Raw genomic sequence first — 20,951 nt, forward strand, 5'->3', positions numbered from 1 at the left:
CTAGATGACCTAAAGGTCCCTTCCAACCCAAACCATTCTATGATTCTTCATAATCTGTGTATACCATATATTTTGTGCCTTATTCACAGGGCGATATAACATTCCTGACCTAACGCTGTACTTTCGTACTTGGGAACCACACACCACATGAAGCGACAAAACATGATTAAACTGTGCTAGAAATCTTTGCGTCAGCAAAAACATTTAAGTTTTACATGTGCAAAACTCTACTCAATAAGCAGTCTAAACCATCCAGTTTGGCCTTCCTACTTCCCATCCTTGTCGAAGTTAACAGAAAGTTAAGTTTTTCTGTACCTTTTGTATACATGATAATATTCTATAAAAATAGGTAATTTTCAAATAAAGTACTTCTTTTCAGAATCTTTTCCTCTGAATGACAATCTGCTAGACTGCTATTTATATTACAAACAGTATATAGCAAATCAATAATAAATTTGCAGAACAAAATGTCTTTTCATAAAAAGCCCAGACAACTAAAAATGTACTGCATTTTTTCCCAATAAAAATGCATTTCCAAACAAGTCTGAATCATCTGCTTACTTTATAATGAGATCTTTAATAGAAATCATTAATGATCTATAGTTTCTTTCAGGGTTATTCTAAACTTTGAAAGCAAACCTAAAACTGTAAATTTTTCCAGGCTGGGATACGTCTGGAGCTCTCTATTTCATGTCTTCTATCCCGCCTCCAGCCTCCACTAAAACAGATAAAATCTTTCACTTTTGTGAAGGGTTGTGTGGAAGTTAATGGCACCACAGAGAAATGATGGCCTCTCGGATATCTGCACCCGAAAGAACAAGACACTTTTTGTTACTCGTTTCTAAAGCAGAACACTCTTCAAAACTGCATCAGGAGAACAAGGACCACCTCTATCCCAACACAGCTCCACAGCTTCCCCAAGGCAGTGCCAAACTCCTCCTCCCATTTAATCAGTACTGTTTCCACTTCTGCACCATCCAACCATTATAATAAATAATTCACAAATCACTGCTCCAGGACAAGAGCATTCTGTATTCACACCCTAACAACATTTGCCTGCTACCACCATTATGCCTTAGGATGCACCTGTGCCTATTTCCTCCTGCTAATACGGTGCTCTACCTATAGACAACATGGTATAAATGCTGCATTGCTGAAAGAACTGACAATTAGGATAAGATACTTTAAAACAGTAAGGAACAAACCAGCGCAGAGAAGTATCAGAGCAAGCTTAAATGAATTTCTGCAGTCAGATTATTCAAGGTCGTCTTACCAAGATAAGTATATCAAGAAAGCCTCCCTTAACTACAACAGTAAAAGCAACATTTTCCTCATAGCAACCTGCATTACACTTGGATTCGCATGCTCAATTACTCAGCGTGCACAGCAGCATGGTGTGCCATGGGATGAGATGGGAATGTTGTTACAGAGAGCCTGAAACTGTGACTCTCACCACCTTGATTGCTTGTAATGGACCTTTCATTAGAAATTTAAGAACCTGCAGTTCTTCAGCACTGAGTTCTGTAATGGTCTGAACTATTTGTAGGACAGCTATATATTTAAGCAAGCTGTGGAATGCATACATACACAGCCCTTTCAACTACAGGATACTATTTGCTGTTCTGGTTTAGACACTCACCCTCTGGACATAATGATTATTAGATAAAAGCACTATGTCAACAGATAAGCTAGGCAGAAAACCTGTGGCTTGACTTCCAGTTCTCAGAAAGTGTGTTACAGAAGTATTTGAACACATCGTACTCATGCTACAACAAAACCCAGTGATGACTCAGATACTTAAGTGACATTTGTAGTTCAAATTAAACAATAAGAAACTTCCATATTGCAATATGTAATCATTAGATTGTGTAATTTACTTAACAGTTCTGTTATGTGGCAAAACTTTGATTTTTTTTTTTTTTTTTTTTTTTTACCATGATATCACTTAAGTTGAAAGTAACTTAAATTTAATGGAAATTCCCTCCACAACCCCCACAAACCCCCAAGAAACCCAAACTGCTTAAATCTCTGTCCTGCAGCCCTTGCTTGTTTGCCTCACCAATAACAACTAGAAGGGATTCAGTAATCCCTGGCTAGGGAGCTGGCAATCTCCATGGCAGAGGCATAGTTAATTCTTGGCCTGAAGACCCAAAACAGTAGCGCATAATAATGGATACTTCAGTCTACAGAATTTCAACATATGCATTCCATTTTCCATTATTCCTACACTGTAACCTCAAGGAAAGAGAATGACACTAACATGACACAGACTTACAACCACTGAGTCCTCTCATGACAAGATTACATTAGAGAAACTGAACTAGTTTTGCAGATGCTTTATTTTATTCCAATAAATACTTATTCCAGTATCTAGGGGGATATTACATAAGCTGCACGTTCTCCTGCTCTGCCACTCATTAAGAATCAGAAAAGATTTATCAAGATTACCTTGCCTCGCTTTGAGTATCCACTTATAATACAAACAGTGCAAATGACAGCAGTTCACAGGTGTCACAGTGAGTGCTTCAGTGCAACTGAGCAGGGCACCAACACGGTCCATGACAAATAGAGGACCATTTCTGCAGTAGCACTCCTTTGGTCACTGCTGATCAGACATCACAAAGACTGCCTGCTTGGGAACTTGTTTCATTTCAGTTTGATTTAAACTTGCCAGACAGAAGCTGGGCATTTCGTACTACCTTGACAGGGGCGGGGGCAGCCTGTTGAGATGATCAGGTGAAAAATTACAGAAACGGTAACTATTTACTTACTGAGTCTCTGTTCCCAAGAGCATCTCCACCTTCTCTCCTGCGTGGTTACTGAGGACTGCTAGTCTGAAGAGGTGAGCTGCAGAACTCTGCCGCGAGTAGAGCATAGTTGAAGCATTCTTTACAGGAGAAGAAGTCAGGTCCTCACTGTCACATTGTTGTACCACCAGCTGGTCCCTTAAAGAATAATCTGTGACATTGTAACTCTCTTCACTGCAGAACAAAGGAGGGAAGAAAAAACCCCACAAGTTTAATGTTTAGTTTTCCATTATGTCTGGAAGCAAACTCAGTCATAGAATCCACTTTTAACTACATAGTATGGCGCAATTCTTCTGACACCTCAGATCTTCATCTTTTCAGTTTGTTTGTTTTTGAAACTACCAATTTTCCAAGGTATAAAGTAGATCAGTTTTTAAACCCTGTGGACTTTCATTTAGTGGCACAGTTAAATGACTTTGGTGTTTTTGAGATGGTGTAAGCTCAACTTAACCCCACTACATTTGAGAATAGGCACAGCAATTATATAGAATTGCACTTTTTTCTTCTGCAAGCTTCAAATGAACAACGGACCTTAATTTTAGAATCGTATAGGAAAAAAAGTAAAATTTCCCTTTTCCTGTGCCTCTAAAGCTATGAGTATGTATACTGCTTCCAGATAAACACTATTAATCTTCATTTTAAATACAGGATAATCATCTGTACTCCTTGTCTATCCGCACGTAGAAGGTCTAGTCCAAAAACTATTTTACAATATTCTGAAACATAACCTTAGTCAATTATGAATTTTAACAATGGGCAAAGGCTTGTCATGCACTATCGGTCTTGCAAAATGCACTGTGCAATTTACCTTTTAGAAAGTACTTTGTAAATAAATATACCAACTCTAAGTGATATGAATAAAGATTGCTACACGTGCTTAGTAACTTCCCAAAAGCGACTAGAAAGAATTCTAAGAAATTATGCAAGTTAGAAGCTTTGCTTTCCTTACGGTTGAAACGTAGGTGGACAGGTGGACAAAACTTACCTTTGCTGACACAATACCATGTTTGACACAGAAAACAGAAGACCTCAGAACTACTTCTTATGTCAAAGTCATTGAGTGTTGAATTATGCCAAAATGACGTTATGGTAGTTTTCCCAGATAGGTGAAAACATTAGACATTACAAATCAGAACATGAAAGTGTTACTGATTTCAACAACACAAGGACTTAAAAGAAAATATGCACTTTTCCCTGAACAGCAGACTTTTATTTCTAAATGTGAGAATCACTTCAGCTAATCAAAATCTTCTTGACAGGTGAAGACAGAGCAAAGACAGGAAGAAGCAGGTCTGGACAAGGCACACTGTGACACACCACAGTGCTAGATGGTTGCAGTGAACAGTTACTTCAACCCCCCTGTTCTTCAATCCATTACAATGTATTCGTGACATGTGCTTCAACTTCAGAATATCCAGACATCTTACGCAGCATTCTTCAGCACTCTTATGCAAGTTCAACCATTTATCCTATCTATTGTTTTTGCTACTTACTCATATCAAGGCAATACTGGAAACGTATTTTTTTCAAGTGAAAAATAACCATGCATTTCCAAATTTTTAAAGTCGTGAAACATAGTTAAAGAAACAGTTAAAAGAATCTAACATCACTTAGTCAAGAAATAGCAATTGATCACAAGAAAAGAGAAGCCAGCTGAAAAGGCATTTTTGTTTCCGCTGAAGCTTGTGAGCATATTTCCCAGAATTGTCTTACGTGCATTTGCAAGTTTACCAGGATATATCATCAACCCAGGACACTGATAAACTAATTACCTCACAATTTCATGTAAGCTTGTAAACTTTTTTCAGATTTATTGTCCTACACTGGTGCAACAAGATAGAAAAAAACCTGCTTACATAGGCATAAAGCCAGTTCTCCCTCCTAGCCCATACTTTGCTGCGTTTGTCAAATTTTTCAGTAAATCAAATACATGAAATTTTAAGGTGCAACTATACATACTCCACCTTAAAGTAAAATCTATTTAAACCTCAGTCTCGAGTGATGAAAAGCTATGCTAGAGCCTCATATTACTATGGTTCATTAAAATAATTTAAATGGAAAAAATACTTGAGAAGATTAATTTTGCTGCCAGAGATATACAGAAATCTAAGCACTGAACTGATACAAATCAAATCCCAAACACCTGGAACTGAAGCAGTCTGAAATGCTGACGGTGACATACCCCTTTCTGGCAGGTGCCAATGAAGCGTATTCTTCCTTTATGGTTGCTCAAGTGTTATAAGAAAATGGACAGATGATGACTTAATGTCTGTTGGGATATATTCTACCCATTTTGTGAACTGTCAGAAAAATACCTGCAAATACCTCAGTAGTTAATATAATGGTCTTTATAATTCTTATTTTTAACCCTTTGGAAAAAGAATTGCTAAAACACAACTGAGCAACATTATGACTCAAAACGTAAGTTATTGCTGATTTCTGTGACTTATGCAGCATTAGAAGAATTTCTCTATTCAAGTGATGACAGGTTTACAGATCATATTGTATTTGTGGATTTTTGTAGATTAATAGTTTCTGCCAGTGCATCTAGTGTAAAAACAAAGTTCTTTTTTCAACTATGTGGGGTTTTTACTTTTGTTCTGTGAATTAAATACTTGAAATGTTTTTTTTTTTTTTTCAGTACAGCTTTGTACATTCTCGAACGATCAACAGAGTTCCATTAATATCATGTTCTAATCCTTCTCGCAAGTATTTTTTCTTCTCATCTTTTGTTGAGGAGTTTGGGGGCTTTACAAAGGAAGCAGAAGCAACGACAGACAAGCTTAGTTATATTTATCGTATAGAAGGACCGAAATCACTGTAGCTTGTAAGAAGACGAACACTTTCCTTCCCTGTTTCTTTTTCTCCAAGTCTTAAAATGGTACCAACAATTCCCAACAATCCACCAGTGTTTTCCACTCTGAGGGCTGGAATCACAACTCCCCATTCAGGTACCATTGACAAAGGCACAAAACATACCAAAATTGCCAAGAGCACTTTTACAAGAACTTAAAATGGCTTTTAAAACTCTCGATGCAGTTTTGATTAACCTAGCTTTTGATCAGACTGTTGTTTCCACGTTCCTTAGAGTAAAAAAATTAAAAAATAAGTCACATAGGAAATGAGATGGACACAGCAAACTCTTTTAGAGCTCTGTAAAAGTGAAGCCAGGTTAATTATGCTATTAGACATGACTTCTTGGGTCCCAAAGTAGAAAGAATACAGATTACAAATAGGTTTTGGTCTAATTAAAGGAATTTAACATGAGCACACCAAGAAGCTGGGAGAATCTTCAATATTTCAGCATGTGGAAAGCTAAGTTTTAATTTCCGCACATATAACCCAGGGATGCTAAAAGGAATCTTAATGCAAATGTATTCTGTATGTCCTTATCTTTTGGGAAAGGTGTGCACACAGCTCTTCCCTGAAACGTAACAGATTTAAATTTATTGTGATTGTCCTACTGTAGAAAAGCGTAAGTCTTTATGCTTTATGCTCTCTCTTTAAAGAAAGAGAGGCTACGAGAGGGGAGAGAGTACAGACTGTGGATGTAGGTTTCACATTCCCCTAAACCCAGCTCTAGATTCAAATTCATTCATTTATCTACGAAAAAGATGCTACTTATCACTTGAGGACAATTGTTTCAAGTGCCATCCATAGTAGCTGACGGTTCCTACTGAATAAGAAAAAAACATTTTATATCTAATATTTATCAGCCTCTCTCTCCCTCTTTCTTTTTTCTTAAAATATATACTCTAAAACAGGGACAGGTTGGTTTGTTTGTTTGGTGTGGGGGTTCTGGGATTCTTTTTTTTGGTGTTTTTCATTTTGTTGTTTTTTGTTTGTTTGTTTTAAAGAAGTCAGTTCAGTATTTTAGTCTAGGCAATCCCTGCTTAGTCAAGGGCAGAACTAGCAAAACTAGCTAGGGATGCTGCTATAGTTATTTGGGAATCTTGCATCTGAAAAAGAAATGTAGTCTATACATTTGCATAACTAATAATAAATACATTCCTTACTAATTAATTAAAAAAGATAAACCTCTACAAATCCTTCCTGTTTCTTATCTCTATTCAACAAAATAGTCTGATTTGAAACTACTAGGCAGTCCTCATCTTTTTACCTCCTATGCCCTCTGCAAGGCCCACAAACTCTCCTCCTTCCAAACAGATAAGGAAATATGCTGATAAAGCTGACAGTGCTGGAGTAAGCAAATGTACATAAACAGAAACTTAATCCGCTCAGCCAGGCAACAGTAACAGGAAGGACATTTAACACATTCTTTAAAATTATTGTAATCAGGCAATACAAACATGCCGACATTCATTTTCAGTTTACAGCTGAACTATTTTGCCGAACTTCTATTTAGATTCGGAACATGAAACAACAGGACTATTTTATATCCCTTTGCAGGGAATGCATGCAAATTTTGGAGGCACTTTTATGAAGACCAAGTATCTATTGATGTATTATCATCTGTTCTAGGCCACCTATACTTTAACAGAAAGCACATGGTCAGTCTTCCTATTCCCTTTACTCCTTCCAGCTGCACTACTCTGAAATCCTCAGTGTTCCATAGAAGTTGCTTTGCATTTGTGCTTGCCTTTAGTTACAAAATCACCCCTGGCATCTTGAAAAAAAACCATGGTTTTGCAAGTAGCTGTGAACAGGTAACATTCCCAAGTAGCAGTGAACCTTTGGGTGATTTCCAGTGTATGAAGTCTAGCTGCATTCCACTGTCAAGGTATCTCAGGAGCTGACAAGCCATACAGCCATTAAGACAGACAGGATTCTAGAAGTATCCTTAGGGGACTATGGAAAACAGAATATTCAATAAATGTACACTCATTCAAAAATATAAGCCTCTCTGGAGTTCACCTGAAATCTTCTAAAAGCACTCAGGATGTAACTGGTGGATTTTCTGAATAGCTGGATAAGGCAGCTATTTAGTGGTATGTAACAAAACTTTATTAATTCTAGAGTTCTCCTGAACTCTGCAGAACACAGAGCTAGCTCATAGACAGCTTTGAGCATTAATAACTAAAATATGTAACCAGATCCCAGGAGGGCATGTGGAATAAAAGGAGATATTTGACTTTTGGTAGAGTTCAAAGCTAGCTGTATCCTATTTTTAGCAGAACCCTGTTACAGTGTACGCTTCCAAGCCTGCAAAAGGTATCAGAGAAATCACCTCCTCTGTAGCCTGGTCCTCTCCTCGGGCAATCATAAAGTGTCCACTACAGAAACCCTACCATGCCTGGCAACAGACAAGTATCTATCTAAACCCAGCAGTTATGCTCATCAGCTGTGCCAGACAGGTGTGGACGATACTTATACCCATACTTGTGGTTTAGAAGAGGGAGAAAACTGAAAACTCATTATGAAAGAAATACATATAAACATAAAAGTAGTATGCGTATTTAACTAAGATTTCTATATTTTAATACAGCACTAATTTCATCATACTTTGTGGAACCTGGAATAGTTTCTTCACTAGCCCAAGACAAAGCAAATCTCCCAAGCACGACACAAGTAACAACAATTGTACTGTAGTGCATGTGAATCATGAGGCAGCTTGAACGAACAACTCTGAGACGAATTATATTGCATGTTATTCCTTATGTCAGAATACTACCTTCAAAATCCAATGTCAGCATAAGCTATTGGTTTACTGGTCCCTGTAGTGGATGTCATGGCCAAAATGGTGGCAATTCACAGTACAGCAAGGAGTTAAATAAGAAAAGAACAGAAGCCAGAAAAGGAGCAAAAAGAGAATGGAGTTAGAGAATGAAACAAAAGGGTAAAACACTACAAAAAGCTGAATGAACAACACATTAAATATTTAGGTTACTTGAAAGTCAGTCTACACTTAGATCTTTGCAGAGCATTCCCAACGTTTAACTTTACAAATTTCTAAGTTAACTTCCCAGAGCTACCCAAACAGTCAGAGAAAGCAAGCTGCTCTCCTAGAGTGCAGTTTGGACAAGCTAACTGCTCTGCAAAGGGACCTGCCTTCTCCACTGACTGCACAGGTAACCCTGGAAGAGTACTTAACGCACCTGAAGTTGAGCAGGCCAAACATCATCCAGCTCTTCACTTTATGCCATAATCCAACTGACATCCGTATTCACATGAACAAGAACTAATTGATATCTTCCTGTACACCAACCATAGAAAAGTTGGCCTTACCACCACAATTTGGACATCCTGACACATGCAGCACTGACTATTCTGTTCAAGGTAACGCATTAAAACTTTACAAGTATTAAGAGAGTCTATGGGGTTTTTTTAAAATGACAATTAAAAAAAATCAGATCGTGTCTACACAGCAGAAGGGGCTACAAGAAAGGACTACTGAACCAGAAAAAAGTTCCCAATAAACTAAAAGCTGAGCAGTGGGGAAATGCAGATTTTTATTCATCTCCAAAATCTTGTGTAAAATGACATAGATCACAAGTTCCTGTGTCCCTTTTTGGCCTAATCCAAATGGCCAGTCTTGAGTATTATTCAGTAGCCGTTTGCCTTACTACTTCTAAGGGCAAGTGTGATGAAGCAACTGCCTACCCTGCTGCTTTACAGCGCACAAATCAGAGCCTAACTGATTACCATGGTATATGCAACACACACAAAAATGGACCGTCCAGTAGCTGACATGGAAAGCATAAGCCTCTGAAGTATTTCATGGTGGCATGAGATATAGCCACACAGCGTCCATTAAAAAGAAAGAAATTTTGGTAGCTAAATTCCATTTAACCTACTTAACAGACGAGAGAAGACAGTTAAACCTTGCAATTTCAATCAGGAGGCAAAACTGTAGCTGAGGAAGATTATGATGAATAAAGCATCGTTAAAATTAGAACATAAGAACTCTGGAGCATGTCCGAGTATACACCAACACAAGACCTCCCTTTATCTTTTTTTATAGCTAAAATGTAACAGTTCTCATTATAGAAAGGTTTCTGGAATGTTTGCTCACTCAGTATTTAAAACACAGTTCTTCCAACGATGATTCTGACATTTGGAAAGCGTCCCTGAAACGAGGATGTGAGCAGTGACATACGCCATACCTGATTGGACTAGAATTACTTAACAGTTATCAGCATGACTTCTCTGACAGGTACTGTCAAGCCTGGCCTTTAAGAAGTCAGGACTGAGCCATTTCTGGCTGCGTGCACAAGGTTCTACATACATGGCAAACTGCTCAGACAGGATAGCTGAAGATTAACTTTTGGGTAAAGATTAAACAGCATGATTGGAGCAGTAAGTAATTAGTATTTTTAGCTCAGTAGTGAAGAGTGATTTTTTTTTTGTGCAATGTTAAGAATCTTCTGAAATGCAACTGCTTGAGTAAAAATACAAACATTTAAACTCAATTAGCAACAAATATTTCTGTCTGCTGCTGTGGTGTCCATGGGAACACTGTGGGTGGGAGAACAGATCACCAAAAGCTCAGATATTATTAATAAGCTTATTCACTCGGGCAAAGTACGTGCTTCATGCTCAGAATATCTGGGAGGCTCGCAGAAATCAGTCCTTTTCAATTACATCCATTTGTTTAGGGGGTCTTGGGAGAGTGACTATGTGAATCTGATCATTAACATGAAGTATTCTTTAATTTTGGCTTCTGGGCCCATTAAGGACATTTCAATTCCAACAGCTGGAAGCTGTTATAAATCAAAAGCCCCAATGTTTGGATAAGATATGTTGTTACAAAAATCTGATTTATAATCTGGACAACAAGCCATCACATAGGAAACCAATAAACAATGTAACAACACAGATAATAGATTTTTCACTGTTTTCCCAACTCAAACATTTACTTAGCTACCAACACAATAATATGTTAACAGTAGTCCCATGAGAAAAGAAATGCACTATTTAAAAAAGTGCGATACAATTCTGATGCGCTGCCAAGGGACAGGGGATTTAACAAGGGACTTTCACAGAAACATTTCAGCATAAGCTTTGATAAACATCGAATCTCAGAAACGTGTTCACATCAGTAAGATAGATGGGGAGAAATCTATTCACTTTTCTTCCCATCTTTATAAAAAAAACCCTTTCACTTAAATATTTTTCCTGCTCCATTTTCACTTAGCTTTCTCTTTGCTTAAATATTAGCATTTTCTTCCCAGATTTTGTATTATACCTAATTCCTCAGAATTTCTTATTTAAATTATGAATTTGAAGTTTCTCAAAAGGGTTTCTTTTAAAAACAGCTGGTATTTGGCTTAACTAGCCAACCCAGATGCAAAAATCACTGCTCTTCAAAACAGTTTTTAGTCTCGGGAGTAAGGTTTATCTGTCAAGTATGTTCTAATCACAACAGCAGAGGATGTAAATTCCATTCCATTCAATTCAATTATTCTAAACCTCCCCTCAAATCTAGTGATAAAAATTTAAATGGAGCCTGCTAGAAGTGGTCTCCCATACGTCATTCTCAAAAACAACCCAACTGTGGAAAGCGTGGAGGGGAATGAAAATTAACATTTCTTTATCCTTCCAAAACTTCTCCCTTTGCTAAGGCATCAAGGATGAACTTTTTAATTTGTCTGACAATTTGGAATTTCAATTGCCTTTGCCAAAAATATATCCTGTTTAACAAGTGGTTACTCGTCATATCAAAACACACGTCTGGTCGAGCAATATTAGAAACTCAAATATCTACATAATTCATTTACTCTCTCAGACGTGGCATATTAAAACATATAAATGGCTTCACAAATGTCTACTGGACTTAGAACATGTTTAGTCCATATTTCCTCCTGTTTTATGATGCAACTGTACCAGGTCCACTTACTGCTCTTTGAACCTCCTTCATTCCTTCAAACAACCAAGTGGCTAGAAAATACGTAAAAATGCTGTGGATGCAATCCAGTTTGCCGTTCCAAAGCCAGAAAGCTTCGGTTTTCATTTCCCCTAGGGTGAGGCGCACACAGCAGCCACGTAATTTTAGAAGACAACGGTAACTCAGCTGTTCTCTCTGTGATTCAAGGAGTTGAACACAAAGGCAATTTTATATTGGTGAAGTTCTTACCTCTTCTTCTTGGTGATAATGAGGACATCATTAAAGAGGAAGAAGTACACCTGCTGTTTAGAAGTTCTTTTAGAAAAAAGTCCAGTGTCTTCTACATACGCTGTTAATTCACCCCTTTTCACTAACCATCGTGAAGAAGAAACCAGTGGAAATGGCTACAAAGCAAGAAAACAACATTTTAATCCTTCAAAAGTAGAGATTTTTAAAAAACAGATAACAGAGTATTATATATTTGTGGAAAAAAATGCTTGAATAAACTCAAAGCTCAGAGATCGTGAGCACAAGCACAAAACAGAGGTTATCAAGGTTTAAGGTATCTTCATAATTCATATAATACACAAGTAATAGCCTGCAAATACTTGAAAATCACTCATGCACATGACCTAATTGTTCATCTAAGACAAAAATGAACAGATTCGATTGGTCATACTTGGGATGGAACAGACTATGCAAGATCTGCTAAGGAGATTAAAAATAAAAGGACTGTCTTCCAGGAATATGTAAGTTTTTGTACAGTAAGCAATCACTCTTTAAGCACGTATGAATATTGAATTTTGCTCTAGGTACCTCAAAGCTTTTCTACCTAAACAGTTGGCAAGAAGAGCTTCAGCTTCTCATCTCAAACATGAGGGCTACTGCACATTGCGTTTCATCACATCCCTAAGGCCAGTTAAAACGATGTTGTGTCTTCTTTCTAATGGTGTGTTCTGTACCACACACGGAACTAAAAAAATGTAAAATTCTTTAACAGAGAAATACACTGTACAATCCGCTTTGAAATACACTGTGAGTATATGAAAACAGACATAAACAGATGATGTTGGCAGCATACAAGATTCGATTGGTCCTAATGCAGTAGTGAACATTATTATTGAGATGTTCAGAGTATGCAGACCTTTTTTCCATGAAAAAGCAAAGTGCATGAGGAATGCCAGAAGGCTTACCAATCAAAGGTGGTAAAATCCCATTTTCTACTCCGTAAGTAAATGGAAGTTCCAACACAGCTCTGTGAAAGAATGTGTAAAGCAGTATGCGATATGTAGGGTTTGAGTAAGTTATCCACTTTAATGCCAAAACAATATAGTTTGTTCATGACATCATAAATTCACCAGTGGTTTGAAAGACATGTCTGAAAGTTTTTAGAGGATGTCCCTTTAGGCATCCACTTAAGAAAGGCCGTATTAATAAATAACTGTCCTTCCTCAGGATGAACTTTAGCTTTTTTTCCCTCGTCTTCCATTTTGTCAGAAAAGGTGACTGTTATATTTGACCACAATTGGTATGTAATTTGCTACTGCAGCTGAAGGGGACGGGCAGATCAGACTGCTCCAGGAATGCTGCTATAACGAGGCGTGGACTTGAGCTCGTTACAGCACTCTCTCAGACCAGACATGACAACTCACTGAGCATATGTCACTGGTTCCAAGAAAAGTCAGTCAGGTTTGCATAAACCTTCATCCCTCAGTTTATGAGGTATAGGTAGAATCATTCTTCAAGGTAATTACCATACCAAACCACTTAGGTTTTTTCCCTTGGGAGCAGGAAGGGAAGTTTTCCAAGTACTTGCTGCTCACATTAGGATCTCTTGAAATATCAGACAGTTACCTGTCCACTGTCATTGCTTTATCTAAGATGGCTAATTAAGGATACTATAGCTCCTCTTACTCTTTATCTAGTTGATGTAGTTGAACTCTAAATGTTCTGTGGAGCAGGATCTCCATTTCTCTCTAGGGTGAGGACCAACACCTGCAACAGCTGAAGCAAGCCAAAGAGGATCATAGCTGCCTAATCTGAAGACCAGCCTTTATTAATCCAAATTATTCCCAACTGTGGGAGAAATAGACACCATAGAAGGACCTTTTGTTTCTCTGGGCCATGAACATGAAGGGAGATGTAAGACTGCACGTCCTGGTCATACAGAGAACAGATCATCTCTGAAGCTGTACCATGACATATGATGCCAGAAAGACAAAGGTCCACTGCAGTGCTGGCAGCTGTCCCACTGACCAGGATTCCTCAGTCAGTGATCTCACTGTTGCTAGCACTGAACCGAGCAGAGCTGCTATGTGGGAACGTTTCTTCAATGGCACACAGTGGACAGGTTCTTTCTGCCAGACTGTGCTGTCACTAGGCAATATTCTAAGCAAAGATACTGACCGCCTCCATAGGTTTCACCCCTCATCACTAGAATGGCCTGTTTGGGTCCTAACTTGAATACTGAAGATGCTGGTACTTTTGTCTCTGTGCACCTTTGGGTATTGCCCACGTGCTGGACAGAGCATCTGAAGATGTCTGGTACCTTCCCTCTGCTGGTACCAAAAACGATCAGGCTCAGTGGGTAACTTCTGCAAGCGAAGCCTGAACTGCACAACCTGTACCTTACAGCTCCTCCAGCAGCAGGTACATCATACCACTGGAAAAGAAGAGGCATCCACTTTGCCCACGCTTACTAATATTTGTACCTAAGACCTGCCGCAGTAAATGGGTGCTTACTGCTAAATTTTATGGAGCATATATATTTTTCGTCATCCCAAGCAAAATAATCAAATTTTTGCTTCTACTTTAAATGTAACTGGCTTTCTGCTTATCAAACTTCTCTACTTGCTTTGCTGTTGTTCAAATTAATTATTGGTCTTGCATGATTAGACTAATGAAGACAACTGCTTTTTTTCCACTCATTTAAAGCACTTTTCACATGCTTGTAAAAACTATTTCTTCATTCAGCTTGTCAGCTGTCTTCTTCATTCTGCATGGGTTGTTTTTTCATATCTTTTGATCACTTTAGCTGCTCTTTACTGAACTAATTTCAACTTGTCAATACTTGCCCCATAGTGCTATGCCAAAACCAAAATACAGTGCTTTGACTGTGATCTTGCTGTTGGAAGAACAAAATATTAAGTCCCTAATTTTACATGCAGCCACCCTATGTTTCTGACTTTTGAGGTATGATTTTACAGTGACTCTGAAGTGGCACACAACAAAACAATTATTCCAAAGATGCTTTTTCTGCCACCATGCAGTACCACAGAACTCTCTCCCCCATGCTTTCTGTTAGGAGGCAGTGTACTAATGGCAGATGAAGGTTGCTCAAAATTGCAAAACATAGCAGTCCTCTGGAACTACTGCAAATTGTTACAAATTAAAGAAGCCTTAAACTTTTTACCTTGCCTCAGATGTGTTTTATGTCCCAATATACCCAGAACAAGCAGTAATGAATACCTACCCTCACCTGGTACTTGAACACAGACATCCACTGAACAAAACCTTTGCTATACTGTAGACCTACATGAGGGACCTTTCAAAACCTGTATTCTTTCAAAGTGACTACTGACAAATACCAACATATTTCATTTATCTGATACGATTCCCAGTATTTTTGCATTCATGCTACCAAGATAGTATTAGTGTATTAAATCTTGACGAAATTCCCTTTGGACATTTCTTCCCAATTAATCTAAGCTCACATATTCTGTTTTGATTTATATGACTTTTTTTGCAGGTTTCTAGTTTTGTATTACCCATTAGTTTATTAAATCCATTTTCTACTGTATTCTCCAATTTGGAAATGCAGAATTTTGTTTCAAATCCGTATTTCACAAATAGATTTTTATCCAAGTCTCTGTTAGTGAATCAGAGTAAATCAGTCTGGTTACAAATCACTGTAACTTCAAGTTCATTAATTCATGTTGTCACTCATCTCAGATCAGTGGCTAACTTAGACTTCTATCAATCCAGGTTTCTCCTAGCACTGTATCATATAACTCTTCTTATGGACAGTCATTTTATTAAATATACATCATTAAACCTCACAGGTTATGAAAGCCCAGCTTAGCTCAGTACTCAGAGATGACACTCCCAGAGGAACTCCCAAGTTCCATCACTGAAATCAAAGAAAGTTTTGTATCGACATTCGGCTTTAAAAAATCTGGCTTACTTTCAATCAAAACTCTGCTGGTTCAGTACCTCCAAGTAACATGAAAATAATTTTTTTTAAACAAATGGCTTTTATGTTTCTTGAAATGCAGTAATGGTTCCATGTGACAATACAGGAATGTGAAACATCAGACCATTCCCTAACAGTGACACCATCACACTTTTTGTGACTTTACAAAATTGAAAGACTTTGGACTAGATGGTCCTTCAGCGCAGAAGTCACAAACAAGTTTGTTTCATGAACACAAAAGTGTGTTTGCAGAAGAAAACCCCACAACTTTTCTGGTGCTAAAGATGAAAAATTTAAAATAAAAACTTCTGAATCTTTGTTAAAAACTAAATTCTACAGATTAGCCACATACAAAAGTGACATAATATTTCAGCAGCTTCTCTTGTACTCCCATGAAATGCTCTACAGTTACATCTAACAAAATAATGAAGTTAAACAAAAATCCCAAAACACTCTATGAGGTTGAACAAGAACAGAAATAGTTTACCTAATTTATAATGGTTATAAAACAGAATTATAGCACCAAGATGATTGTTTTACAGACAAAAAGTACTTTAAAAATTTCTATGTGAGGATGAGCTAAAAAGTCCTCTAATCTGTGCTCCAAGTGAGTTCATTACGTTTTCCTAATTGACTATATTCCAGAGGCAGCTTTTTACTTTCATATTACTTTTTCCTTAATTGCCAAAAGGGTACATCGTGTATACCATCTCCTTTCTATATAAAACAAGCTGTCAGAACTTAAAATGTATTGAAACTTGGCCAAAGCAGTCTTTTATACACCAGCTGGCAAGCTCTCAAACCACAGACAAGGTCTAAACCACTAAGTGGTTATATTTAAGATGCACAAAGGAAAAAAACACTTGCATAAAAATCACAGAAAAACAAAATACATAGAGTTGCTATTACTCCCATGAAACTAGCGAGAGCTGCTAGTTACAGCATGTACAGGGAAGAATTATACAGGGCCTCTCGCATCTGCAAAGTCGGGATCGACAGTGTGCATCCTCTTCCCATGGGGAAAGTAAGAGACTATAAACCATTTAAGCACTTAAACACTTCTGTAGATTTGAAAACTATGAATAAAACCGCAAAGCGGATAGCCCAAGGACTTTAGACTATCCAAAATGCTATTTTAGACTATCCAAAGACTTGAGACTATTATCCACCATTGTTAGCAAATGTAGCGATGTCACTTGTTATGAGATGGTTTATTTATTGTTGTTGTTTTAAGTAAATATTTTTATTATTATTCTCAGTTTTTAGTCAAAGTTTGAAAATAAAAATACTGCGGACAAGTTGCAAAACACCTTTCTGGAGACAGCATTTCCTCAAAGACTGACCAAGATCCTTTAACGAACTGTTGTTTCAAAAACATGAACGTCCACTTACTACATATATGATAATAATAATAAAAAAAATCTTCTCACAAAATACTACTCATTATGTATAATTACGTATGAGACATTACTTATAGAAATGGTATTTTAACAAACATTGAATAGAAAAAAAGTAAATATACTTGAAAAAATATCTTGAAAGTACAATAAACCCCCTACTAACTACGACTATGTCTGCTATTTTTTCCTACCGAAAAGACTAATTGTAGCAGATTTTTTTTTAGTAACAGCCTAAATTGTATTTTCAGTACTAGAAAGAAAAAAAATTGGAATATCTTAGTATCCTAAGAGACTTTAAAATTATTTGAGGGTTAACAGCACCTGTACTAGCAAAACAAAAACTTGGGATTAATAAAGTGAACTGTATTAATAAAGGTGTAGTTTAGCTTAAGTAATTTCACCTACACTGAAGTCTGCTGTCACACAGCTTGCTATTCCAGGCAGGTATCATACGATTTTGGTTGCACATCCGATGCTGCCAAATGTCCTGCTTGACTAACCTGATCTCCTTCTACGACCAGGTGACCCGCCTAGTGGATGAGGGAAAGGCTGTGGATGTGGTCTACCTGGACTTCAGTAAAGCCTTTGACACCGTTTCTCACAGCATTCTCCGCGAGAAACTGGCTGCTCATGGCTTGAACAGGCGTACTCTTCACTGGGTAAAAAGCTGGCTGGATGGCTGGGCCCAGAGAGTTGTGGTGAATGGAGTTCAATCCAGTTGGCAGCCAGTCACAAGTGGTGTTCCCCACGGCTTGGTATTGGGGCCAGTTCTGTTTAATATCTTTATCAATGATCTGGATGAGGGGATCAAGTGCACCCTCAGTACGTTTGCAGATGACACCAAGTTGGGTGGGACTGTTGATCTGCTTGAGGATAGGGAGGCTCTACAGAGGGATGTGGACAGGCTGGATCAATGGGCCAAGGCCAATCGTATGAGGTTCAACAAGACTAAGTACCGGGTCCTGAACATGGGTCACAACAACCCCATGCAACACTACAGGCTTGAGAAAGAGTGGCTGGAAAGCTGCCTGGCAGAAAAGGACCTGGGGGTGTTGGTCAACAGCCAGCTGAATATGAGCCGGCAGTGTGCCCAGGTGGCCAAGGTGGCCAATAACATCCTGGTTTGTATCAGAACTAACGTGGCCAGCAGGAGTAGGGAAGTGATTGTCCCCCTGTACTCGGCACTGGTGAGGCCGCACCTTGAATACTGTGTTCAGTTTTGGGCTCCTCACTGCAAGAAGGACGTTGAGGTGCTGGAGCTTGTCCAAAGAAGGGCAAAGCAGCTGGTGAAGGGTCTAGAGCACAAGACGTATGAGGAGCGGCTGAGGGAACTGGGGTTGTTTAACCTGGAGAAAAGGAGGCTCAGGGGAGACCTTATTGCTCTCTACAACTACCTGAAAGGAGGTTGTAGTGAGGTGGATGTCGGTCTCTTCTCCCAAGTAACAAGCCATAGGTGTGGCAGTGTGCTCCCTCCACCCAGCATAAACAATAACCACCAGTGGGGGTCATGATGGCTGCATCCAACTTATGCTGGACTTTGGAAATGGACGGCAACACAGTAGCCAAGGGCTGTCTGGCACAGCGACGCACATGTCTTGTGGTATGCAAATACGACTGTAAGTCATTCATCTTACTCCATAAATAGTGGACAGCCCAGGGCCTGTTGAGCTCTCCTGCATGGCAGGAGGCTGCATGCCAGGATCTCCCCTTGAGTAGGGTCACCTCTCAAGGTTACTCCTCGAGGTTGAGAGATTCCTTGCTGCAACAGGTCCTCAGTAAGTGACTAATAGCATGCTAAACTTTGAAATCTTAGCTAAGTGATATAAAGGATTGATTGTTCATATATAATCCTTTAGACATAAACCATTGACCAAGACTGGGACTAGGATTGGATCCAGCCGCACCTAGACTCCTCTCTGAGAAGGAGTTTAGAAAGCAAGGGGGTCCTTTGTGAACCTCATGACTCAACAGGAGGGTCTCCCTGACAGTTTTGTCTGACGGGTCCTTTGTGAACCTCATGACTCAACAGGAGGGTCTCCCTGACAGGCTTGTCTGACCCTGTCCTCCATGCAATAAATAATCAAGTGTACCTTGCCATTGAATCTTGTTAAACCACTGTCGCATTTATCATTGAACTTTATTGATATAAAACAGTGAGTTAACAAAGTATATTGTTGCTTCTCTTATGCACTAAGCGCACTATCACTCTTTCTACAACAACAGGACAAGAGGAAACGGCCTCAAGTTGTGCCAGGGGAGGTTTAGATAGGATATTAGGAAAAATTTCTTCACTGAAAGGGTTGTCAAGAATTGGAACAGGCTGCCCAGGGAAGTGGTTGAGTCCCCATCCCTGGAGGTATTTAAAAGACGAGTAGATGAGGCACTTAGGGACATGGTTTAGTGGTAGACTTGGCAGTGCTAGGTTAACGGTTGGACTTGATGTTCTTAAAGGTCTTTTCCAACCCAAACGATTCTATAATTCTATGAAATGTGCTATTGTAGGCAAAGCTGGGTAACTCCTGCCTGCAGGTGTGACCTAAGAGCCAATGCACCCAGCTATTGGGAAGGCCAGCTGGGCTGACGTATTTCACACCACTGCCTCCTTGAATGCTGCAGTCTGCAGCACTCTCTAACCTTATCCTGCTCTCAATCACCTCCCACAAAAAGGAGGACTCCTCAAACTGACAGTTTTTACAAGATTCACAGTCTGCTGTAGAAATAGACCGTAATGCCAAGAAACACGTCCTAAGGTGACTAGAAACAGGCCGGGTTTTTTATTTCATACTGTTGTAAATCAGGATAGTCAAATACTTCCTGGCCTAAAAGTATTTACTCAGGCATACTTTTCCTATCATGTACATGAGAACATCTCATCATCAAGCAGCAGTAGTTGGCCTCTCTCCTGATGGCAAAATCTTAACAGCAGCTTACTTTGTGTTTACAGCAAAGAATACTTAATTCAATATATATTATAAAAACATTTTGCTATAATATAACCCTTCTACTTAAAATGAAAATACTTGACTAAAGTTTTAATTTTTATCCTGCCATAATAGATCATTTCTTTACAAGAATTAGTGTGTGATATGAAGATGCTATTGAAGTTTCACTGTTTACTGTATCAAACAATTACAAATACTAGTTCACTCTTTAAAGAAACAGTGTTGCTTAGAAATCTAAGCAAAACTTCAGAACTATCTACAGCTCACAGAAAAGAGTCAATTCATGTGCAATCAAATTTATCAGAACTTGTTTACACACTGCCAGACAAAGTGCTGAAGTGAGAAACAGAACTGCTTTGCAATGCAATACCTCCCTCAAAAACATTTCTTTAATCCATCCAACAAGTTCCCATTCTACAAGAGACTTCAACAGATTCGTCAATTAATGTACCAGGTATGCTGTGCAATGACATGGCCTCCATTTGCAGTGGAGAATTAGAACGTACAAATTAGAAATGATGCTGTGCATTCTTCTGCTTTGGTTTTATGTGAGGAGGAAAGAGAGAGAGAGGAAAAAAAACAATTCAAAATCAGACAAGCCTTGAGGAAATGAATGATGAGAAGGATGGACACAGAGGCAGACCAACGTGTGATTCTGTGTGAACTGTGACAAGACCATCATGCACATTGTTATGAATTACATAAAACAGCATAAAATTGTACCATGACTGGTATTACTAGGTACTGTCGCTCCAACAGCGACAGGGTTTCATCCACAAAGGCAAACCCAGAGTCTGGACATACCTCATTCTTCAGTAATTAATG

General features: G+C 38.6%; 1 protein-coding gene across 1 annotated transcript in view; it reads right to left on the reverse strand.

Moving 5' to 3' along the window:
* The window catches only part of ARHGEF26 (Rho guanine nucleotide exchange factor 26), a 66,663-nt gene that overhangs the window by 7,702 nt on the left and 38,010 nt on the right, over positions 1 to 20,951 (reverse strand). The window contains exons 11-12 of the mRNA XM_009279563.2: positions 11,842 to 11,996; positions 2,772 to 2,981 (exon numbers count right to left, since the gene is read on the reverse strand). Coding sequence (XP_009277838.1) covers positions 2,772 to 2,981; positions 11,842 to 11,996 — 365 coding nt within the window. The remainder of the gene's footprint in view (positions 1 to 2,771; positions 2,982 to 11,841; positions 11,997 to 20,951) is intronic.

Source organism: Aptenodytes forsteri, unplaced genomic scaffold (assembly GCF_000699145.1).
Source record: "Aptenodytes forsteri isolate BGI_AS27 unplaced genomic scaffold, ASM69914v1 Scaffold299, whole genome shotgun sequence".
Classification (NCBI taxonomy): domain Eukaryota; kingdom Metazoa; phylum Chordata; class Aves; order Sphenisciformes; family Spheniscidae; genus Aptenodytes; species Aptenodytes forsteri.